This window comes from Homalodisca vitripennis, unplaced genomic scaffold, assembly GCF_021130785.1.
Source record: "Homalodisca vitripennis isolate AUS2020 unplaced genomic scaffold, UT_GWSS_2.1 ScUCBcl_5342;HRSCAF=12024, whole genome shotgun sequence".
Classification (NCBI taxonomy): Eukaryota; Metazoa; Arthropoda; class Insecta; order Hemiptera; family Cicadellidae; genus Homalodisca; species Homalodisca vitripennis.
The window spans coordinates 1-23,904 of record NW_025781452.1 but is presented as its reverse complement, the minus strand read 5'-3'; the positions used below and the strand labels follow the sequence as shown (position 1 = coordinate 23,904).

The 23,904-nt window shown below is 33.1% G+C and overlaps 1 protein-coding gene across 1 annotated transcript; it reads left to right on the top strand.

Moving 5' to 3' along the window:
- Positions 1–4,354: 4,354 nt before the first annotated feature.
- Positions 4,355–5,396, top strand: LOC124373333. Its single transcript, XM_046831713.1, has 2 exons — positions 4,355–5,004; positions 5,157–5,396. The coding sequence occupies exons 1-2, from the start codon at positions 4,368–4,370 to the stop codon at positions 5,300–5,302; spliced, it is 783 nt and encodes a 260-aa protein (XP_046687669.1). The 5' UTR covers positions 4,355–4,367; the 3' UTR covers positions 5,303–5,396.
- Positions 5,397–23,904: the final 18,508 nt, after the last annotated feature.

Sequence of the window (23,904 nt, the reverse complement as noted above, 5' to 3'; positions counted from 1 at the left end):
GGGGGAAATGGTACCGGGGGTTAAGACACACGTGGGCCTCTCTTGGAGGGTGTTGTGTTTGTGATCACAAATAAAATTCACTCTGTCCTTAATTACTATTGACCTTAGCTAACGCTCAGTCAATTCGCAATGTGCTCTAGTAGACGTATACTAGTCAGTCGTTTACTTGGTAATACAAACTAAATCTGGAACTGATATGTATTACACAATTTTTTGTCGTAAACAATCAAAAATCCCTAAAATTGCTAATTCACAAAAAAGATTTTGCCATTGAGAGTGTATAACAAGCTTACGGAAAGATATACACCAAAAAGCTACTGAAACTTTTTTGTAGATCCTATAAATGTTTTGAGATTTAAGCTAGCACAATCGGGTCAACCGCTATCGACTCCAATAACAACATTTTACAATACAAAATATTAACATTTATTAGCCAAACCGATGGAGATAGCGCAAAAAGTCCCTAGAAATTTTTTGTAGTTCGCATTATTTTGTATTAATAGATTATTAAGTTGATCAGAGGGTGTAACTTAATCAGGAGTTCTCTACCAGGAAATTCCTGAGAGGGGGTTATAAGCACGCGAAGTACTAATCTGGGAAATGTGTCTGTGCTACAAGAATATGTGTACAGTAATTTTTATTAAAAATAAAACTTTGATCTGAGGGTTTATATTAGGAAATTATCATTCAATACTAGAGTGTTGATAATGAATCACTATTTCATTAAAGTAATTAAAAAGTACTCTGTCCCTATCTATTATTGACGGTTAGCTAACGCTCAGCCAATTGACGATGTGGGGTTGTAGTCCCTCGTTAATGTAGTGACACAAGTTAAATACGGAACTAGAACGGATTGCACAAATTATAGTCGCACCATATTTACAACTCCTGAAATTGCTAATTACAACCAAGATTCCCCATTAAGAGAGCTTTTAGGGCTTACGTAAGGTTGTACGACAGAAAGCTACCTAACCTTTGTTTTATCTCTAGATTGTCTAGTTGTTGAAAATTTAGGATTAAAGTTATGGCCAATGGTTTGGCTGCTACCGCCTCCAGAAACAAAATTTTCACGTAAAAATATTTCCATTTAAACAGGTTTTCGGCCAGACCTTTTAGGATAGGGAAAAAAAAAAACGTTACTAGAAATTTTTTTGTAGAAAAAGTTATTTACTACAACTTTATTAAATTGCGTGTTTTGGGCTACGACCAACCGTTTAGCCGCTATCAAGCCCGGAAGATAAATTTTTAGGACGAAAATTTCCAAATATTTTCACTTGGTTGTTGAAATATTTTCACATCATGTTCCAAATCATGTGTTCGATTTTCGTTTTACTGGATGTGGATCAGATCAAATAGATACAGTTGTTTCTGAGAGCGCCAAAAAGCAACTGTCACTGTTTGTCCAGTAAACAAAACCCCAATGTTTTGAAATTCCTCGGCCATCAGAGATTCTAAAACATTGGATATATAGATAACACTTTCGCTTACATCCCCCCCCACACACACCTGTGCTGTCACAGGATATAAGGCGTCGTGCACAAAAACAACGTCGCACGGCCCTGGATGGAGAATTCGCCTGGAAGTTCATCGGTGCACAAGTACCGATAAGATTCTGAACCCTTAATGTTCTGTAAATACAGTCACCAGCGATGAGTCGTATCGATGGCCGTTGAAGAAAACTCAAAACCAAGGGCCTTCCACAAAAGGGCACAAGCAGAATTCGCAGTGCACTGAGCGTTTTTGCTCATAGGATATAATTTTTCGTTTCCCTGATGGAAGGAGCCCTTCACAACACAAGAGAAAGACATTATTATGTTAAATAAACTTTGAATTGTAATACAAAAAATTAAGAGGAACTAGTGTTTGTAAAAAGCGAAAAAAGAAAAAGGAAAGGAGAGCAAATATCGTTTATAAATAGGTAGACCAAGAGGTTAACTGTCAAGTAAAAAGAGATTCAATCTGAAACCAGTAAGAAAGTGAGAAGATTTAAACAAAAAACGATGTTCACTCTTTCCGTATCTACTAGTGTTGCTGTCACTGACCTATTGCAACTGAACCGTTCAAGGTAGAATAAAAGTGATTGTGATTGCTATAAACTTAGCATAGAATAACCACCAATTAATAAAACGAATCAAAAACAGGTGAAATAATATAAAGCTTATCTTTTCCCGAGCCAGCCTATCTTGCTTTGTTACGTCCCGTATAGAGTTCGCTGCTCTAAAATAAACGTTAATTGTAATTCAAAAATGAAGAGGAACTGTAGTGAAGAGGAAAGATCTTATATGAATAGGGAGACCAGGAGGTTAACTGTCAACTAAGAAGAGATTCAATCTAAAAACCAGTAGTAAGAATGTGAGACTTAAATTATCCAAGGAGATGTTCACTATTTCCCTATCTGCCAACCAACTGTTGCTGACACCGACCTATTGCGACTAAACCGTTCAAGGTAGAATAAAAGAGTGACCCCGATAGTTAACAACGTAGCATAGAATGACAACCAAGAAATGAAAAAGAATCAAAAACAGGTGAAATAATATAAAACTTTTCCTAACCATAGCCTGCCTATCTTGCTTGGTTACGTACCGTACAGAGCTCGCTGCTTTAAAATAAACTTGAACTAGTAATACAAAATAGAGATGGGCGTTATTTAACATAACAGGATAAATAACAGTGTTGCCGCGCGGCAACAGTTATCCCCGCAACGTGTTATCAGAAACTCCCTGTTATAACAGGATGACAACGAACAATGAATTCATTCGTTTCGTTGCCGGCAACGGTAAGCCTGTGCTGGTAACAGTCAATAGCGGCAGACTGGAAACTCTTCACCTGTTATTTGAGCAACGGTGTTATGACAAACAACAGAGTTGTAGGATGACAATTATTTCATTGCCGGGAATCTATCTACGGCTTGACAATGACAACAGCAGCTTGATCTGTTATTACAACACCACCCGTAACGATAATATAGTAAAGTAAAATAATCAAAATACTGGAGACGCGACATTGCGGCTTGGGGGAGGGGATGGTGCCTGTTCGGACATGAAAACCTGACCTGATTATTCACTTTGTTTATTCTATTATGATCCCATTCCCACACCCGCAGTACAATTGTTTTAATTTGTTCAAGAGCAACATACAGTGTAATCTCTGCCTTATTAAACTATATGTGGTTTAAATTTTTATTTAAAATAACTATATTTCTTAATGTTTTCTTTAAAATAATTCTTGACAAATAATTGTAGAGTGATTAAGTTATGTGAAATAACACGTTTAATTTGTGTTTACTGTTTTTATTATTTATAAATATCTACATTGTAATTAATTTATATTAAAAATGAGTGGTAACAAGAAGCAAAAAACCAGTTACTTGTGGACATACTATACTGTGGTTGACGCTGACATAAAAACTGCTAAGTGCGATTTATGTGGGCAAGTATTAAATTATAAGTCAACTATAACTAATCTTAGACACCACATTGAAAAGCGCCATCCTACTGTAAATTTACCAAAAAAAGATAAAACTTCAACTAACTTGCCAAGCCCTACGACAGCTTTAATTTCTACTAAAAACTCTACAATAGGCTCTACATCAATTTTACGTAATGAACCCGAACAACCAAGTTCAGAAGCGCTAACCAATTCAAATCCACTAAGTGCATATTTTTCATCTTCTAGTGACGGTAACCAGTCAAGTATTAGATCATTTTTACCCCAATCTAAAAAGCTGAGTGAGACTCAACGTAAAAAACTCGATAAACTTCTCTTACAGTTGTTTATTACTGACTTTCAGCCATTTTCAATTGTCGAAGACAGAGGTTTTGTTAACTTTGTGTCGGCTTTGAATCCCGCATATAAATTGCCAAGTAGAAAAACAATTTCCAATAGTATGATTCCAGCTGAACATGAGAGATGCTTGAATTTTGTTCGGAATGAGTTAAACTCAGTACAAAGTGTATGTCTAACCACTGATACCTGGACTTCTACAAATGTTGAAAGTTATTTGGGTGTAACTGTCCATTACATTTCAGAAAATTATGAAATAAAGTCGATATTGTTGGAATGTTCTAAAATGTCTGATTCTCACACAAGTGCTAATCTAGCAAAAGAGATCAAAACTATTGTTGACAAATTTCATTTATTTGATAAGATTTTAGTCGTAGTATCAGACAATGCCAGTAACATCAAAGGGGCGGTACAAAAGGACTTGAAATTGAAGCACTTTGGTTGTTTTGCCCATACCTTAAACTTGATTCTTCAGGATGCGTTAAAGCTGGTAAAAATGTTAATTGACAAAATAAAATTGATAGTGACTTTTTTTAAAAGGAGCACAAATGCAACTGAAAAAACTGTTGATATCCCAGAAAAATATGGGCCTTGAGCCAAAAAAACTTATTCAAGAGGTTTCAACGAGATGGAACTCTACATTTTATATGGTTTCCAGATTTGTAGAGCTGCAGGACGCGGTAAAAACTACTATCGCTTTAATAAATAAAAATTTACCTGTTTTGTCAGAGGAAGAGTGGGGATTATGCAAAGAGCTAAGCACAATCTTACGTCCTTTTGAGGAGGTCACTTCACAGATTAGTGGGGAACGCTACGTGACAGGTAGCCAAGTGATACCCCTAACAAGAGGCCTGATGTCCGTGTGTAAAAAAATGCAAAAGGAGCCATTCAAACCAGTTATTCAAAATATTATTAATGAACTGCTGCATGGTCTCGAGAAACGCATGGAAAATGTTGAACACAGCAAAACAATAGCACTTGCTACTCTTTTAGATCCCAGATTCAAACTTGCTGTCTTCAAAGACGAAACTGCAAAGCAATTGATCAAAAAAACATGTACAGAACTTTTAGCTGCAATCTGGACAGAGACACATGGCAAACCTTGCACAGCAGATGATGAAGAAATTGGTAACACTCAAAACAAAGATGGCAACGTAGATTCCGCAAAATTTTCCGTCTGGGAGGACGTTGACAACATAATTGCCAAGGAGAAACCTACAGGTAACCGCTTTAAAATTTTTATTCATAAATTTAGAATTTTCAATAAATTAAATTAGGGTTTTTACTTGTAACTACACGTATTTACTTTTTGTTTAACTTTAACGCGTTGTAAGCTTTTTGGAGTTCACTGCTATGAAGGAATTGGTTTTCAGGTACGAAGACCTCCGCTGCAATTGTCGAGTTGAACCGGTACTTAGATGACAGCTATCTAGGACGGAAAAAAAGATCCTATGGGCTGGTGGAAAGAGAATCAACATGTATACCCTATTATGAGCAAATTGGTGAAATTAAAATTTAACGTCATGGCTACATCCGTCCCATGTGAACGACTTTTTTCTAAAGCAGGAAATTTTTTGACAGAACGCCGATCAAGACTGAGTTCAAAACGAGCAGAGCAGTTGTTGTTTTTGAATGGAAATCTAAATCTTCTACAGTAAATAGAAATCAAAAAATTTAAGTTATATATAAGTTCTGCAAGTTAAATATATGAAATTATGTAATTCATTTTCTTGCAATTAATCTTATATGAAGCCATAGTGTACAGTTTGGTTATATTGCCCATTTTATTTTCTAAATATGCTTAATTGTGTCTTTGAATCTCCATACATTCGTGTATCTTCATTTAATCTAAAGTACAATATTTGACAGTGTAATTGTAATGTACATTTGAACAATATGTTTATGTATGTATATATTTGTAATTTATAAAGTGTTCCTATATGATTTAATTAGAAATAGCAGTGTTAACCATTTTGTTTATATTGTGATAAATAGTTTTTTATGTATACATTTTGCAATTATAAACGTCATTTGTGTTACTATTTGTTGTAGTTAATATAAGTTATCAGTTAAATATGTATGTATACATCACAGCAGTACATTTTTATAGCTAAATATCACTGTCCAACGTTTTTACTTTACACTTACAAAATCTTACTTAAGTTGTAGGCTATAATTATTTCAATATATTTTATAATCAAATATGTATTTCACATTCGTAATAATTATATTTTAGATGTAATGTATCCATTTAATGTATTCTTCATTTACATACTAGTAGTGTAACTAACACGTATTTAACGGTTTTATTTTACTGTCAATTTTCCGTGTAAATACCAATTTGGGCAATTAAAACACGTTATTTTTTAAGATAAATGTATTTTAAAGAACTTTTAGTCTTGTATATAAATTACTTTTATAAAAAAAGCCTAGGGTGTGTTCATTTAATATAATAATATTTACAGAAACGTTTTATTTGGTTTGTATTATTTTGTCTATAGCTTTTATAAAGTAATCCCTAGTGTAAATTATATTTAATACACTAAAATATTTCATTTTTCAGTTTGAATATTTTAATGTTTATCTATAGTGTAAATGTACAATGCGCTGTGAAATGTTTACATTCAAACAATAAAAACCCGATTCTGTATTTTGTACTTAATTGAACCAAAAGATACTTTTAATTATCTCAAAATAAATTATAGTAACTAGACTAAGCAGCTAAATGACGAATTTTGTACACTTAATAATAGTAACAAAGTCCGTTAACTGAATGGTGGTCCATGTTTTAGTAACGGTATTTCAGTAACGTTCTATAGGTAACAGCCACTGGAAAACGTTATTGAACCAACGTTGCGCAATGGATAGACGAGGCGCAACGGTCAGCCGATAACAGTTGCTAAAATAACACGTTGCCGCAACCTGTTATCGGTTGGCAGAATAACGTCGCAACGCGTTGCAGCTAAACAACGACATTTTCCATCTCTAATACAAAAATGAAGAGAAACTGTAGTGTTTGTAAAAAGTGAGAAAATAAATCAGAAAGGAAAGGAAAAATCGTATATGAATAGAGACCAGGAGATTAACTGTCAACTAAGAAGAGATTCAATCTGAAACCAGTAAAAATGTGAGAGAATTTAAACCAAAGGCGATGTTCACAATGACCCTATCTGCCAATCTGCTGTTGCTGACACGGACCTACTGAGACTAAACCGTTAAGGTAGAATAAAAGAGCAATCGTGATAGTTATCAACGTAGCATAGAATAACCACCAAGAAATGAAAAGAATCAAAGACAGGTGAAATAATATAATCTTTTACTTTTCATAGTCTGCCTATTTTGCTCTGTTGAGTACCGTACAGAGTCGGTGCTCCATCCCTTACTGCCATCTCTGTCCCTAACTACTGGTCAATTTTAACGTGTTTTCGACTTATTTTAAGGGGTTTAAAATAAAAAAATTCCGGTTTTCAGACTTTTCCCGGTGGTTTCACGGCAAAAGCCATCTGCGTGCCAAATTTCGTGTTTCCATCATTTCTAGAAGTACCTTAGAATTTGTATACGTGAGTGAGTTACACATGCGGCTGTATATATATTAGATTAGATATGTATATGTATGTATGTATATGTGTGTATATATATCGTTATCATTTTGTTATTGTTAGTTAATTCTTTTTTATCATCTAGATGTTATTTATACTGTTATTTTATTATGTTATATTTATGATTGTTATCTATTCAGATATTTATTCTTGCTATTGATTGTTTAATGTATATATTGCTGCATTGAGGTGCACTGTTATTGTACGATTGATGGTTGCTGTTTCTCATAAAATGATCATAATAATGTGATAAGGTTTTTAATCTTGGTTAACTGCCTCTTGTGACTGCCAAATTTAAAATGAAAAATTAATGCCAACTTGCCTCCCACACGCGCCTTCTCGGGTGCATTGGGAGTGTTTTTGTGAAAGCTGCATAATGTATTAATTGATTTAAAGTAATGTACTAATTTGTTAACAGTATCTGCATGAAATTGTATAATAATGCATGTATTATTATAATATTTTTTTCTGAATAAAGATGTTTGAACTTGAACACACACACACACACACACACACACACACACACACACACGCGCGCGCGCGCGCGCGGTGTGTGGCAGCCGAGCAGTGCAGACGTATCCTTGCTGTTCTCCGTTTCCCGTTATCTTATCTGTTTGTCTCCGTTCACGATATGAGTGATTGTGCAAGTTGCAATGATCCCTTACCGGAAAATAATGATTTTGCAAAGTGTTCCATCTGTAAAAGTGAATTGCATTTTGAGTGCGCAGATATTCTTGAGACGACTTGAAATAGAATGGGGCAGACCAGGCGTGACAGCTGGAAATGCAGTAAGTGTACTGTAAGTAAAGCGAAAACGTCCAAAGAAGCTAATATTATTAGTAAATCTTTTCTTGATAAATTGCACGAAGAGTTCTTAGTCAAAATGGAGGACACGATTAAATTTCAATTTTTACAATACGAAAAAAATTTTGGTACCCAGATGAATGAGTTTAAGGAGTCATTGGAATTTTTCTCTAGAAAGATTGACGAATACGACAGTAAAATAAGTAGTTATTGCTCTCAAGTTAAAGCTTTGAAGGACTCTCAAGACTCTTTAGTAAAAGAAAATTGTAAACTTAGGGAGGATATTGCCCAGTACAAATCTCAACTGGAGGGCTTGGAGCAGTATAATAGGAATAAGAATATTCAAATTGATGGGGTGCCAGAGGGAGCCAATGAAAAAGTAAGTGAAGTTGTACAGAAACTCTCGGATGTTATTGGCGTCCCTTTAAATCTGCCAAATGATATCCAGGCAATGCACAGAATACCTACTAGGCGTGATGCAGGTCCCAAGCCAATTATTGTGCAATTCTCTAACAGGCAGACTCGAGATTTGTTCCTACAAAAAGCGAAAAAAGCCAAAGTAAAATCGACTGACTTTCAGGTGGGTGTACCATTGACAAATGTTTATGTTAATGAGCACTTGACCCCGTTCAACAAAAATCTTCTGTTTAACGCAAAAAAATTAAAACTGTCTGGTTTGGATGTATGTGTGGACGAAAGAAGGAAAAATACTTGCTAAAAAGAACGAAGGTGGCAAAACGCTTCGTGTCACGTCCCTGGAACAGATCGATAGACTGTTGGGTGTGAGTGGACAGGCAACAGTGTCTTAAAGTGTCAAATGAATAATAAGTCTAAACTGTGATTTGCAAAATTTTGTTATGTCGATCAATCCTGTTATCAGTATACTCAATGATTTAAAGATATTTGTGTTAAATATTAGAAGTTTGAGGAAACATTTCGATGAACTATGTATTTATCTTCAGAGTTTGCCGGAAACATATAATTTAATTGTTCTCACGGAAGTCTGGATTAAGAGCGGTGAGGAAGACAGGTATCAGTTGACGGGCTATGACATGTTGCTACAACCGAGACCAGACGGACAGGCGGGCGTCGAGTCTGCATGTACGTCGAGTCTACTCTGCGGTACGCTTATCAGCTGACCCTTGTCCCCACGGCCGAGATAATTGAACTGGTGCTCACCGTCACCCACAACAATCACAACCTCCAGATATCCGTGTTTGGCATTTACAGACAGTGTAAATTTACATTTAACCAATTCAAGACTGATTTTGATTATATTTTGAGTAAGACAATTAATCCTACATTATTGTAGGTGATATGAATCTGTGTTTGCTGAAGAATAATAATTCATCTAAAGAGTATTTAAAAAGAGTGCTTCATATTACTGACCATTATGCACTAAATATTTCTATGTCAGAAATTGTAAACATTGCAGAGCGCCCAAAATACTGTAGCTTATTGGATTACAGAATGTTAAGGAGGCAGTTACAGATGGCTAACTGGAATGATGTTTATGATGTAAATAATGTTGATTTATGTGTATCTAATTTTTACAAAATTTATAATGCCTGTTATGTTGCCTCCTGCAAACTAAAAAAGCTTAATAGTATAAATAGGAAAAGAAAGGTGTGGGTTACAGATCAACTAATTAGATTAATTAATAGGAAGAATAACTTGTATAAAATATACTGTAGGAATAAATGTAATTTAGTTTTAAGGGATGAATATAATAATTTTTCAAAATATGTTACTGGACAAATTAGGAGGGTTAAAATGAATTATTATTCTTCTCTTATCGATGACTGTAAGGGTGACCCGAGAAAATATTGGAGTGTAATAAAGGGAATTGTAAAAAATAAAAACAAGTCTCTGAGTGTTATTAGAGTTGAGGATAGGTTGTTTGATGTAAGTGGTAATGAATTTGAAGTTGCTAACGAATTTAATAAATACTACACATCTGTAATTTCAAAATTAAAATCTGAAGCCTTTGGAAGTGATCTGTTTTTGGAGAGTTTTAATGAATGTAATGCTTTGATTGATAGTTTTGATTGTACATATGAAGATGTCGTAAATGTTATTAATTCAATTAAAAACAAGCGTAGCACTGGTATTGATGGTATCAATATAATGACTATCAAACAAAACCTAGATATATTTGCACCCCTTTTGTACTGTATGTTTAAAAGATCATTAGAACAGGGAAGGGTGCCTGACGAGTTCAAGATAGCCTCAGTAGTCCCTATTTTTAAATCAGGCGTCCCCTTAGATGTATCGTCATATAGGCCAATTTCTGTAATTAGTATGATAGCTAAAATTTTTTGAAAATTTAATTAAAAACAAAATTGTAGATTATTTTTGCCAAAAGTCGCTTTTTTTCTCGTAATCAGTATGGGTTCCTTCCTGGAAGAGGAACCGATTTAGCAGTTGAAAGACATGTTAGCTCGATTGTCAATGCGTCAGATAAATATAAATATACAGTGGCTGTTTACCTTGACTTTCAAAAAGCTTTCGATGTACTAGACATAGACATTTTATTAAATAAATTCAGACACTATGGTTTTGGTGGTTTGGCTCTCACATGGTTGAAATCTTTTTGTAAAGGGAGGAAGCAGGTTGTTAAGATTAATAATGTTATGAGTGATCCCTTAGAATTGTACTTTGGCACAGCTCAGGGTGGAGTTTTGGGGCCGATTATTTTTTTAGTTTATATAAATGATCTGTTAGACTTGGAGATGTATTCATCCATGTATGCCTATGCTGACGACACTGCACTTGTGTGCTCTGCCTATAATAGGCAATCACTGCAGATAAAAATTAGAAGTGATCTGCATAAGGTTTCACAATGGTTATCATCTAATCGACTTTTGATAAATTCTCCTAAATCTAAATGTATAGTTTTTTTTTATTATCACCTCACCAATGAGCAACATAGGCATGAGTTTAATTTATTTTGTCATAGGCATCAGTGTATTTATAGTTGTACTTGTAGTAATATTGAGGTAGTAGATTATGTTAAATATTTAGGGCTGTACATAGATAAACGCCTTAGATGGGACCATCACATAGACTTTCTGTCCAAAAAGTTGAGAAAGGTTAATTATGTACTCTACTACTTAAAAAATTTTGTAAGAAGCGACCAGTTAAAAAATGTTTACCTTTTATGGTTTGAGAGTCTCATTAGGTTCGGATTGATTCACTATGGTGGAACTTATATTACCTATCTAAATAGTGTAATTATGAATCAAAGACATGCCTTAAGATTAATATACAATGTAAGACGAATGGACAGGATGAGCTACCTTTTTTCCGAAAATAATATTTTAACCTTTAAACAGCTACACCAATACTCTGTAATACTGTTTGTTCAAAAGTTTATTGGTCAATTTGAATTTAGGGAAAATAATAGCGTGACAAGATCTAGTCAGAATTTACTACTAAAAATTCCGTTTGTAACCAAGGAATCGAGTCGGCATCAATTTTGTTATATAGGTCCTAAAATATACAACAATTTCTTGCTGCATTGTGAGCAGAGCATTATTCTTGAAAAGAAACCTAAGGTAAAATTAAAAGCTCTGGAATATGTCAAGAACTTGCCTCTTGATTGATAAAATAATTGTTTTTGTTATATAGTATATAGTTGTGAATGTTATCTTATTGTAGTGTGTATATATATATTTATTTATTATATAGCTATTTATTGCACTCGTATTGTCGCTAAGTCTGGCCTGGTTGACGCTCTGTATCTGTATTATAGTTTGTTTTTGTTGATTTATTGTTATGTCATGCACTGTTTGTTTGATCTGTAAATGTATAAATTTATTTATTTATATGGATTGTTAATATATTTATTTATTTAAGTTGTTAATATGTTTGTGACTATATTAATTGTTATTATATTTATTTATCTAAGTTGTTAATATATTTATTTATGTAAATTGTTAATATGTTTTTGACTATATTAATTGTTATTATATTTATTTATCAAAGTTTTTAATATATTAATTAGTATGCATTGTTAATCTAATGATTTGTAAAATTATGAATTTGGATAATTATGCATGAAATGTAATGTGTGTTTTTTCGCTCATAATTGTACGGTATGTAGTGTGATGATTAGTCAATTTAAATAAGGATCTAGGCACCAACTGCTCCCCCGCACGCGCAGTTCTGCGCCCTTCGGAGATAAAAGTGTATGTATGACATTGTATTGTATTTTGTTCTGAATAAAGTGATTTTGAACTTGAACACACACACACACACACACACACAAATATGTGCCACACGCTAAAACCGTGTGCCAAATATGTGTGTGTGTGTGTGTGTGTGTGTGTGTGTGTGTGTGTGTGAGATGTTTTTATTTATAAATAATATTATTTGCAAGCGAAAATCATGCTATTGTCTTATACGTCATTATCAAAATATAATTTTCTTTAACAATTATTTATACATCGTTTTAAAACATTAATCCCCATGTATTATGTGCATATTTTTAGAAATTTACCATTTTCGATACAGTATTTATTTGGAACTGGTAACGAAATTTGCCAGAATCCATTAAACAGTTAAATCAAAATGTAAATTTAAATATTTTGATGTTTACTCTTGATACAATCCGCCCAAATTATTTCCTCGAATCTACCGAACGGAGTTTACACTATCTTGCTTCGGAGATATAAGCCTAATTTACTCTACTAATTTATTATTCATTTAACATTCAAAGGCCTGCCACCGACGATGAAAATCTGGAAAGAGCCTGAATTTCAGGTACCGAAAAATTATGTGGATTAAACGTGAATTTTAAAAATGTTTCCTGGAAGCTTTGACTGCAAATTTGCAAACTGATTCGGAATTCAGACCACAATTTTGGTTTCGGAATCGTGTTTTGTAGAACCGCCTCATCACTATCAAATGGTGGAGTACCGACTAGTCGGTTGGTTTGACTAGTCGTAATAATAGAATGATAATAGTAATTCATTGTCATTCTATTATTATAGTCTACTCGTACTAAAGGAACGACTATTGAATTTAGTTGACTGACGACTAGTCATTAATACTTTTATATATAATAAATTATTTTCCAAGTAATTCAAACTTAAAATAAAACAGAAAATCCGAACGCTGGTTTTAGTTTTCGAGTTTCTAGAACTCTTCATCTGAATCACACTGATTTAGAGTAACAAAGAAATGGAACCAAAACCAAAAATTAGTTTTAACAAATAAATACCATAAACAACAAGGTTCCAATCAGACTTTATTTGAAATTGTTTACATAGTATTAAACATTTATAGAATTTTACAAAAATACATATATATTTTACAATAATGCGTAGGAAAAGATTTGTATTTAAAAAATAAAGAACAATTTTGGCTCCTGATTCTTCATAATCGTTCTAAATTTATGTAATTGCACAAGAATCTACTCAAAAAACCGTAAAAACAGCCTACAAAGGTTGTATTACTTTCCTTATCAAGTCTCCACGAATCATTAATTTACTTCTTGCAGTTTAACAAATCTGAATTCAAATTAAATTCCTTTTAGAATCTAATTTAAGTTCCTTTAACTGTTTAGCTCGTTACACAAGAGCAATAAAACGTGTCTTTTAAACAGTTTTTTTATCTTATTTAAACACATTTATTTCTAAAAAGGTTGTCATTTTTTAAACTATTTTTTGGTTCTTTTATATCGATCCTATTAATGTAATAATTAAAATCGCATGAAATAAATTTGCACATGAAATTGAACATTTAAAAATGTATTCAACCTAACTAATAATTTCTTAGATGTTCCGAAATTTACGAACGGTTATATATAGGTAAATTGATTATAAGCGGATTCACCAAATGCTCTTATAAAAAATTTTACTTTATACAAACCTTTACATTAATTTTTCAGAGTGTAACGTGTCTATAGTAGGGTTATCTTCTATAAACCAATTACAACTATTTTTTGTTTTAGTATAAGAGCGACCAATTGTGTTCTGAACTAATAACCCTTTATTTTAAGAATGCACAAGTTCCAACGGAATTCAATAATTAAACTCAGTATAAAATAATAGTAATTTTAATAAAATTTAAAATCAATAATACAGCAACGCCAAGCTATCTTTTTTACTTTGAATTTATTCTCAATTATTTCATATTTTTAACCCATCAAAAGTTCACAAGTCCAGTCTTAAAATTAACAATCAATCAATCAATTCAATAATTGTGTCCTTCAAGTTCTCAGTGCTAATGTTTTCAACACAAACTCAAAATAAAAATCTTCATTAAACTTCAAAATAAAATAATCTTCTCCTAATATAAAATGAAACAAATAATAAAATAAGACTTCTTCTCAAAATAAAAATCAAACAAATTAAGGTAATATTAATATTTAATATATGAACAAACACAATGTCCAACCAGTTAAACTCAAAATTGTATCAATTTCAAACTACTTATTTTCTGTTTTTATCCAGAATTGTCTGCTTGGCTTTGAATGTTAAATTTAGGAACTTGTTAAAATGTATATAAAATCTCAGAACATTAAATAAATTTTCTTTTTTAGTAGCCTATTCCTGATTAAACCAAATTGAACAGGAAAATATCATCAAGTAATTTTCTATTTCAATATTAAATTCTAACTTTCACAGTACCTCACACATCTGCTGAAGACTTCACCAAGTGACCAAAATGACTATTATAGATTAATTAATTTAAACTTGAGACTTTAAATTTTGAAAAGAAATTTTAATCTTAAACTCAACCTTCTTCCCGAAAAATCAATACGGCAAGAGTAGGCTATCACTTTACACGACTTCTCTCTCTGAGCACACAGCAAAGAATCCCCTGAAAACGTGGTTGAAGCCACCGGAAGGATCTAGAAATCCCTCCCACCATCTAATCAACCTAACATTGGCCAATCAAAATTGAGCAAACACAATGTCTGAATTGGATGGTACCTATCCAACCCAGACCTGTAACCTATGCTCAATACCTAGATACAAAAGGAAGCTTCTAGCATTCCTCGAACCCGAATTGACAAGAAATTCAGCACTGCTGGAAGGATCACAATCTTACAATTCAATTATTATATTAATTCACAATTCTCTTAATAAAAATATAAAGATTCCTATAAATAATTAAATAATATAGGAAGAATCCTGTACAGAGGAATTTCATAATATAACCTCCATTAAAATCTTTACCTCAAGTGAGTTTTCGTAAAAGAAAAGCATTAACTAATGGACAATTAGCTCTACGGGTCCTCAGCTTTCACAACCGATAAATAAAAGCTATCGTAAAATGAAAAAATATTCGTTTAAATCCAATTAAATATAAATAATTCACAATGTCAGTGAAAATTCAATAATGTACCTAAGACCAAATTTTGACTTCAATATTTCTTAACATTAACTGTAGTATGAGTATTATATTATCTATTATAATATGATATGGAATATATATGCTTAGCTTCTAAATATTCTACATTTTATATGGTTCCGATTTTGAAGTTTGTCATCTGTAAATTGCAGTATGATGTTACGTTCATGTGGTGAGAAACACGAAACGGAGTCACAGAATGATTAACACGAACATGATTCATTTGAAGAGGTCTAATATAAGTATTCTGTATTGTGCTTTACAAGTTCACAATAATTACCACATTGCTTAAATAAAGTAAACAGGTGATAAAATAATAAGCTTTATATCTTAAAATAATGTTTCACCATCAAACGTTTTATTTATCACTTTTCAGAACAAAGGAGTTCTCGGACTTGCTTAAACGTATCTGAAGCTCTCAAAACAATTTGGCGAGAAGGTCAGTTGGTAATGAAACAGATTGTTGACTCAGTAATTCACTCTGTGTTCAAACCCGTCTGCTTAACTGTAATTTGATCTATCCCACCTCTTCTACATAGTTGTTATCAAAGTACGTCAGGGGTTCGTTTATAGCAACTAACTAAAATTAGACGAGTTAAAATTAATAAAGAATAAAAGAGACAGATAAATATAATATTAACTCAGTCATATTCATGCTACCACAGCGAATACTGAAAGAAACAAAACTGCCAGATTAAGCAGGCACAGGGAAGGCTATGGGATGCCTCGAACAGAAAAGCGATAAAAGGACGAACGAAATAATACATTACAAGTTGAAAATTGATTTTATTCCTACCCAAACACTTTTTGGTTTCCTCTAAAACTTGCGTGTTATTACATAAATAGATCGCTTTCATAGTTAAATTGAGGGGGAATTCCATCAAGATATGAATTGAAAGAAGTTGCACTAGCTAACCTACTTGAGCTAACCTTACTTTGAGTTTCCCTTATTTATTTATTTTCCTTATTACATGCTATTTTCTTCATAGTTTGTTAGGTATCTTCTTCTAAATCTAAAGAATAGAAACGAATACTGGTTTTTTTTTTTAATATAATAATCAAATTCTACTACAGCAGAAAATCCTTTCACATACGTAATGAAACCATTAGCACAGCACAAACATACTATTTTCTCACCAATTTATCAAGGAAATTAAAACGATAACTTACCACTACTACGTCACAGAATGTCAAAATATACAAAACCATTACTGAATTACTCGGAAAACACTCCCAGCTGCTTTGAACATTCAGAAACACCGTACGTCACTTTGTGTCTGATGCGTCGCGGCGTGCTCGTAGTTCCATGTCGTAAAAGAACACTTTGTATTTGATTCCACAATGCTATGTCACGTTTGCTGTCATATCAATATTTTTAAAGCTGTCGTTTCTGTCGCCTTCTTTGTATCCTTCCATTTTCCCGTCATGAGATGTCATTCAACCTCACTAATGACTACTTTACAGGAAGTTGCGTTTTTAAAGTCTTAGTTTAACTTGAGGGTTTTAAATATAACATTTAATCAAAATAGTTTATCCTGCGTTTTTAAAATTATAGCATGTATGTACGTTGCATTTGGACATCAGATGGAGGAAATTTACTTTAAACTAAAACAGAACACCAAATAATGGCAATGTTATTTTAATATTCTATGGAAAAGTACATGGGATAATTATAATTTTTCGCCAAGGGAAACATATTTTTTTCTTCATTTTATAAATTAAACTATTTATTTCAGATCATACATTGAGCTATACAATAAACTTTCTTTGCTTATTTATTATGCATAGTAACTTCTATGTTAGTAAAGGCACATTAATAAATGTATTTTGCTAAGTTTTATAGAAAGAAAAAACTTTTTTTGTAAAACCAAGGCGTTTTTTGTTTCTTATAAAACGTTTATTATTGATTTTCGTCGAGATGTGATTTTTGTTCTCACCGGAATTTTCCTTTCACTGTTTTTAGTTGTATAAATATTGGAAGAACCATCGTCCAGCTACAGAAAGCATGGGCATAAATTAAATAGCTGACATTTATTATATTACTTAAACTTCTATATGCTGATGATGTTAACGTTACTAATTTTCTTTGCCACCTACTCAAGTTGCCTTAATAATAGAAAAATCTTATTTTTAGGTTGGGCTTTGGACTTCACTTGGATGTACATCTTACATCACACTTTAAAACAATGTACATCTTGAACTATGCTTACGTTGATTTTTTTCCTGACTCCTTATAGACCATCCTTGGATTAGATTTGAAGAGTCGCTAACTACATTTCAAACCCTTTCAGGTCGTATTTGCGGCATTGCACTCTACTAATAAAGGCTTTTACTTTGATGTACTATTCGAACTACGGTCTCATTTAAGGTATCCTTCTGACTGCTTGCAAGCCATCCCCTTGCCAAGACAAAAAATGGTAGTTACTTCAAAAAGTAGATTTGTAGGTCGAGTAATGATGTACCAAGTTTTATTGCATAATCTGTTATCGTTCGGTAATTATCAAGCCCGTGGAGTGATTTTTTACACTCTGTGTAATTGTTGATTTAAAAAAGACTGAAAGTTGACAATTTAAGAAACTATCTGTGGTTAACTGAAGCTGATATAAAACATATTTATATGTCTGACGAATCGTCTGATATGTGCCAAGCTAACATGGATGTGGGAAACATTTTAATCTCGTCGTATTTCTATCCCTTTGCTTATCTTAAGGTTTCTATCTCCTCCAAAACTAGCGTGTCTGACAATTCATCCTTCCTTAAGGGAAATTTTCCTATCGTTTTATGTAAAATCAAGTCGTGTGCTTACATAATGCAAATTAGCCCTTGGCTCCTGAATTATTATGTCTTTGGAAGAAACTAATATTAAATAATGCATGAAGGCGAATGATAGAAACCTGCATAGAAATGGTTTTTCCTGCTCCCCACCTGAAATTGACACTGTGTTGTTTGACGTGCTATTGACTTTCAGTCAGTAGGTTTAATACGATACGATTGGACCTATCACAGTCCCCTTGTGGAATGATTGAACAAACCAACTCTCTGTTGTATTAACCAAATTTTGCACTATGAATGATGGAGTCGATACAATAATCGAATGATAAACCTTAAATTAGTTATATATTGATTATATAATATTAATATAAATAAGTTACAATACTGCAAAAACTATTCGTAAATAAATATCTATCTATCCATCAAAGGAATAAAGTAATTAATAAACTTAAAGGGACAAGGTATTTGATAACGACTTTTAAATTACGGTTTACCCTCATTCTTGTCTTAAAAATGTTAAAGGTTATGATTTTGATGCAGAAATACGATTTAATACTAGAACCATGTGGATCTTCTATTATATAAATTTATAGTACCGTAGCTCAATTGGAGGTTGAGGAGATCTGTATTGTGCTAAAACTATTTACTCACTGTAATAAACTGTTTATTAATATTGTGTGAGATCTGCTTATCTCCTGATCGCTTTTGTCGCGTTTTTACAAATTATTATATCGTATATGGGTGTCCAAGTTTCCATTAATATCCCAGAGCAAATAAAAAAGCAGAGAATATATTTTTAATCAACCGGCATATACAAAAAATGAACCAGTACTTTTTGTAACTCATGAATGATTTACAGAAGAGTACAGTGAATCCGAAGTAATTGAGACTAATCATCAATACATATTGAAATTAAATGTTAAGGGATTATGTAAATCAATAACAGTTGCGTTATAACAATTATAACACCATGGAGCAAAGAAATTGTTGATTTGTTACTATACTGGAAAATAAAATGCAATACAAGTATTTGTGCGTATATATTATTATTTACCGCCATTACTTGTTTAAATAGGAATAGTGAACATTGATGTATTTTAATGATTTATCTACAAGTGATTACTTGGTTATTGGGCTACGGGGTAAGCGGAGCGTTGGAAGTAACATTTTTGTTGTTCCTAAGCGACTACTATCTCTTTAATGTTGCTGTGTTTTAAATAATATGTATATATTTAATTAGAACATGATCTTGTTCTTCCATGAAACATAATAAAACAAAAATACAAGTATTAACATTCTTTTAAACTGAATGTTATTCTTCGTTTGATATTGGTCTGAGCATTCTAAAATCAGTTTATATACATCAAATTATATCCAATACTATCCCTCCACAAAAGTAAATGACATCTGTCAAGACATGGCAAAAAATTAGTCACTTGTCTCGGACCAAAAGAACAGCAGACGCTATGACGAATGATCAGACCATCACGCGATGTAATCGGCCAGTGGAGGACAATCATCTGATTTAACGTCCGTCCTCAGTTCAACTCTTACTTATTTTGGACAGGGATTACAAATTCAAATTAAATTATTCATATTGTAATAATAATTATTATTATTTCATAATAACGTTTGGTCGCATTTACAGACCAGACGACAACACAATATGACATGAATGACTACGAGCAGACCCTGTCAGAGTTAAACTACTCCCAGTTCAACTCGACCGCCTCGTAGAACCACACCGTACTGCTCCAGTGGCTGAGGAGACACCGTCACTACTACGAGCATGAGCTGGTCCCTGATGGGTGTTTCCCTCTGTTGGACATCCTGGATCTCTTCCACCTCTACTACATCACAGCTATCATCCTGGTGGGACTGGTGGGGAACCTTCTGTCATGTATCGTGTTCCTCAACACCCATCTCAAGATGCAGAGTTCCAGCTACTACTTAGCGGCCCTCGCCACGGCCGACTTTGGCTTCCTCGCCACACTCATTATGGTCTGGCTAAACAATAAACTGGGAGTACAGGTGTGTGTTATTCATTGTTCTAAAATATCTTTATATTGTATATTTATTCACAAAAGGGCGCTTAGAACAAAGGAACAACGATGACTTGCGGAAATTGGTTCAAGACAACGGGATGCTCCTTGAAGAGTCTTAGCCGATAACAATATCGTTGAATCCGATTTGAGCTTCTTCTCACCACAGCAATTCCATCTATTATTAAGATTTTGTTTGTAATATAATAAAATATTTAATAATTAATAACATTATTACCTCTGCAAAGGAATTAATAACGTGCTACTGACATCTTAGTGGCATTGTAATGGAGGTGGCAAACTATAAAAAACATATTTATAAAATATTACACCATTAACGTTCAGAAGCTCTATTGGTAGAAATTGCATACTATTAAAAAGCAATTAATGCGATAGATATACTTCAATACGATAAGGTTCTAAGTAAAGGTGAATAATAAATGAAGCCTTTCCGTTCAAATGGAGCTAAGTGCCAAAATTTCCAAAAATAGTTTTTTCTAATTAAAGTAGTCTATGTTCCAACGTGATTCCATATCTAAAGGAGCTATGTGCCAACTATGTTTCTGTTAGTTGCAATCAATGATCACAGATGGTGCCGGTGGCAACTCCAGCTGGCCTTCAGTGCTATTGGAGCTAAGTGCCGGCAACCATTTTAAGCAGCTGTGAGTACTGTGAGTTGTGTAATAAATAACAAGTATATTGTATTATGCTGTAATATGGATAATCAAAAGTTAAAAGCGTTTAGTGAAACTCCTAAGGATAATGAATCTTTTAAAATTAAACAACGGAAAGCAAGAATAAGTGGAAAGCCATACATTATTCGAAGCAAAGAGAAAGGTTACAAAGAAGTGTCTGCAAAAGATCCACCTTTTACACAGGTAGGTTAATTAGTAAGCTAAAGTTGTTTTTTCAATTAATTTGATTGTAACTTAAACAATATTATATTATTTTGAGTAAGTTTTGTTGTTTGTAGTTATAGTTAATGAATAAATACTACAATAATTTTTAGCAACATAACCTAACATAAGTTATATTTTTACGGAATTTATTTCTAAAATCCAGGAGTAGGTAGGCTACTTGAACTTTGTGTAAAGTAAAATAATAGTGTATAATTTAACAGTATGGCTGCTGTTATCCCGTATCTCATTTAGCCCCACTACTACAAACTACGGATAACGGTAGCCTATATTTTAAGATTAGAGTAGGCCTAAGGTAAAACTCATAAATCGTTAAGCCGTAGATAAAATTCTGAACTGAATCCAAAACCAATGTTTTATTCTTTTCGTATAATAATTTAATTAACATTATCCTATATAAAACTTATGTCAATCTTATTACCCATTTAACCATACTATTTCCTAAGCAATTTTATTACTTTCAGGAAAAGTGCAAATGCAAGTACAAATGCAGTGAATTATCTGATGACTACAAAATGAAGTTATTTAAAGAGATCCATGAGCTTGACAAGAACGGACAGAACACATACTTGCTTGGGCTGATAGAGATTCTCTCCCAGTTCAGAGGAGGCGACATGGTAAAATATGATACCCCAACAGAAAGCCGACGTCAAAATACTGTGAGTTACATCGTGCCAAATGGGAAAGGACACCATATCCGGGTATGTAAAAAACACATTTATGGCTATATTTGGAATTAAGTCATCCAAAAGAGTACAAAATCTTGTGGCAAATAAAAAAATGGGCAATACTGTTGTGAAGGATACCAGGGGAGGATTGAAAACTTTCAAATACACTCTGGCTGATAGAAATTTGGTCAAGGACCATATTAAATCCATACCATCTGAACCTAGCCACTACAACAGAAACCGATCTGATTATGAATACCTGAGCCAAGATCTCAATCTGTATCGCCTATACAAGGCGTTTATGGAAAAATTTCCTAATATTAAAATCTCATACAATTTCTATTCCATAGTTTTTAAGAATGATTTTCCAAATCTAAAATTTAGGAAACCTCGTGTTGATACATGTAAAAAATGTGACCGCCTAAAACTCGAAATGACTAGTAAAGAACCCAGTCGTTTGTTAGACAAGCGAAGATTGAAACAAGAACAACACCATCGTAAAAGTGAATCAGCTTATACATCAATGACGTCTGACAGTATCAGTTCCGCCTCTCCTACCAGTAATACTTGCACTGTTGTAATTGATCTTCAAAAAGTATTCCCAATCCCGAAATTAACACATTCAGACATGTATTATGCACGTCAGTTATCATGCTACAATTTTGGCATTCACGTGACTGACACCAGTGATGGTATTATGTGCCTTTGGCATGAAGGCCAATCGTCTCGTGGTGGAAACCAAATGGCGTCTTGTTTGTTCAGAGTAATAAACAACATGAACTTGACTAATAAGCGTCAGTTAACAATTTGGAGTGATAATTGCTGCGGCCAGATAAAGAACAGAATGATGGTGTTCATGTATATGTATTTGATTTCCCTGGACTTATTTGACCAAATTAACCACAAGTTTCTTGTTGTGGGACATAGTTTTTCTCCAGCTGATAGAAATTTTGCAATCATTGAAAAACGTTGGAAGCGTGTACAAGCTGAAACGCCTGACGATGTTAAGCGTGCTATAATCACATCCCGCCACGAAAGACCATTCAAAGTTGTAGAGATGGCTGAACAGTTCCTTGACTTTGATCAAGCTGCTTCTTCCATCATAAACACCAAAAAGTTAGGTATATCTACAGCTTCCCTGGATCCGTAATAGAAAAAAAGAAACCAGGAGTAGTACAAACAAAAAAGACGTTCAATGAGATTGAACCATGGATAGATCACTACGTTTTCAACCCTGGTGTAAATGAAAGGACTCTACAAACAGTCAATCTTGAATCCTTACCAGAAACTGTAGATTTATCAATCGCCAAAAAAGAAGATTTGAGGAAAATGTTACCTTATATAAAAGAAGAAAACAGGAAATTTTTTGAAAAAATTTGTATAAACTAACTGATTACAATGACATTTCAATATAATGTTAACAATATTTCATTTTTACCCTGTACGTTTTTATAATTAATTGTACCTTTTTCATTAAACATGTTTTACTACCATGATATCTTGTTCTTTTTTAATACCTGGACTTAGCTCTTTTAGAACGTCTATGCATAAGGCACATAGCTCTTTTCCAAAAATGTCAATTAAAAAATTTTTTTTTAAATATTTTCATTACATATAAAAAGATTTTTAAAGACATAGAAGAGTTCATATATTTATAGAAAAACATGTTTACTTAATTTCAATTAAGAAAAATAAATTATAATACGAATAAAACAGTGTTTTGTTGTTTTCCAAAAGTTCTTAAAATGGCACATAGCTCCATTTGAACTGGAAGGCTTCAAATGTGTGCCCCGCTTTGATATGCCAATTGAAAATGTTCCGCATTCCTGGTGTCCAAAAACGTACCATGTTTTTTGCATAAAAATGGAAAGGGTTTCGTGTTACTAGATGTGTTTCCTCGTTGTTAGTGCCAAATTAAAAGTTTCAATGAATGTTGGTTGATGGAGTACCTAGGTTT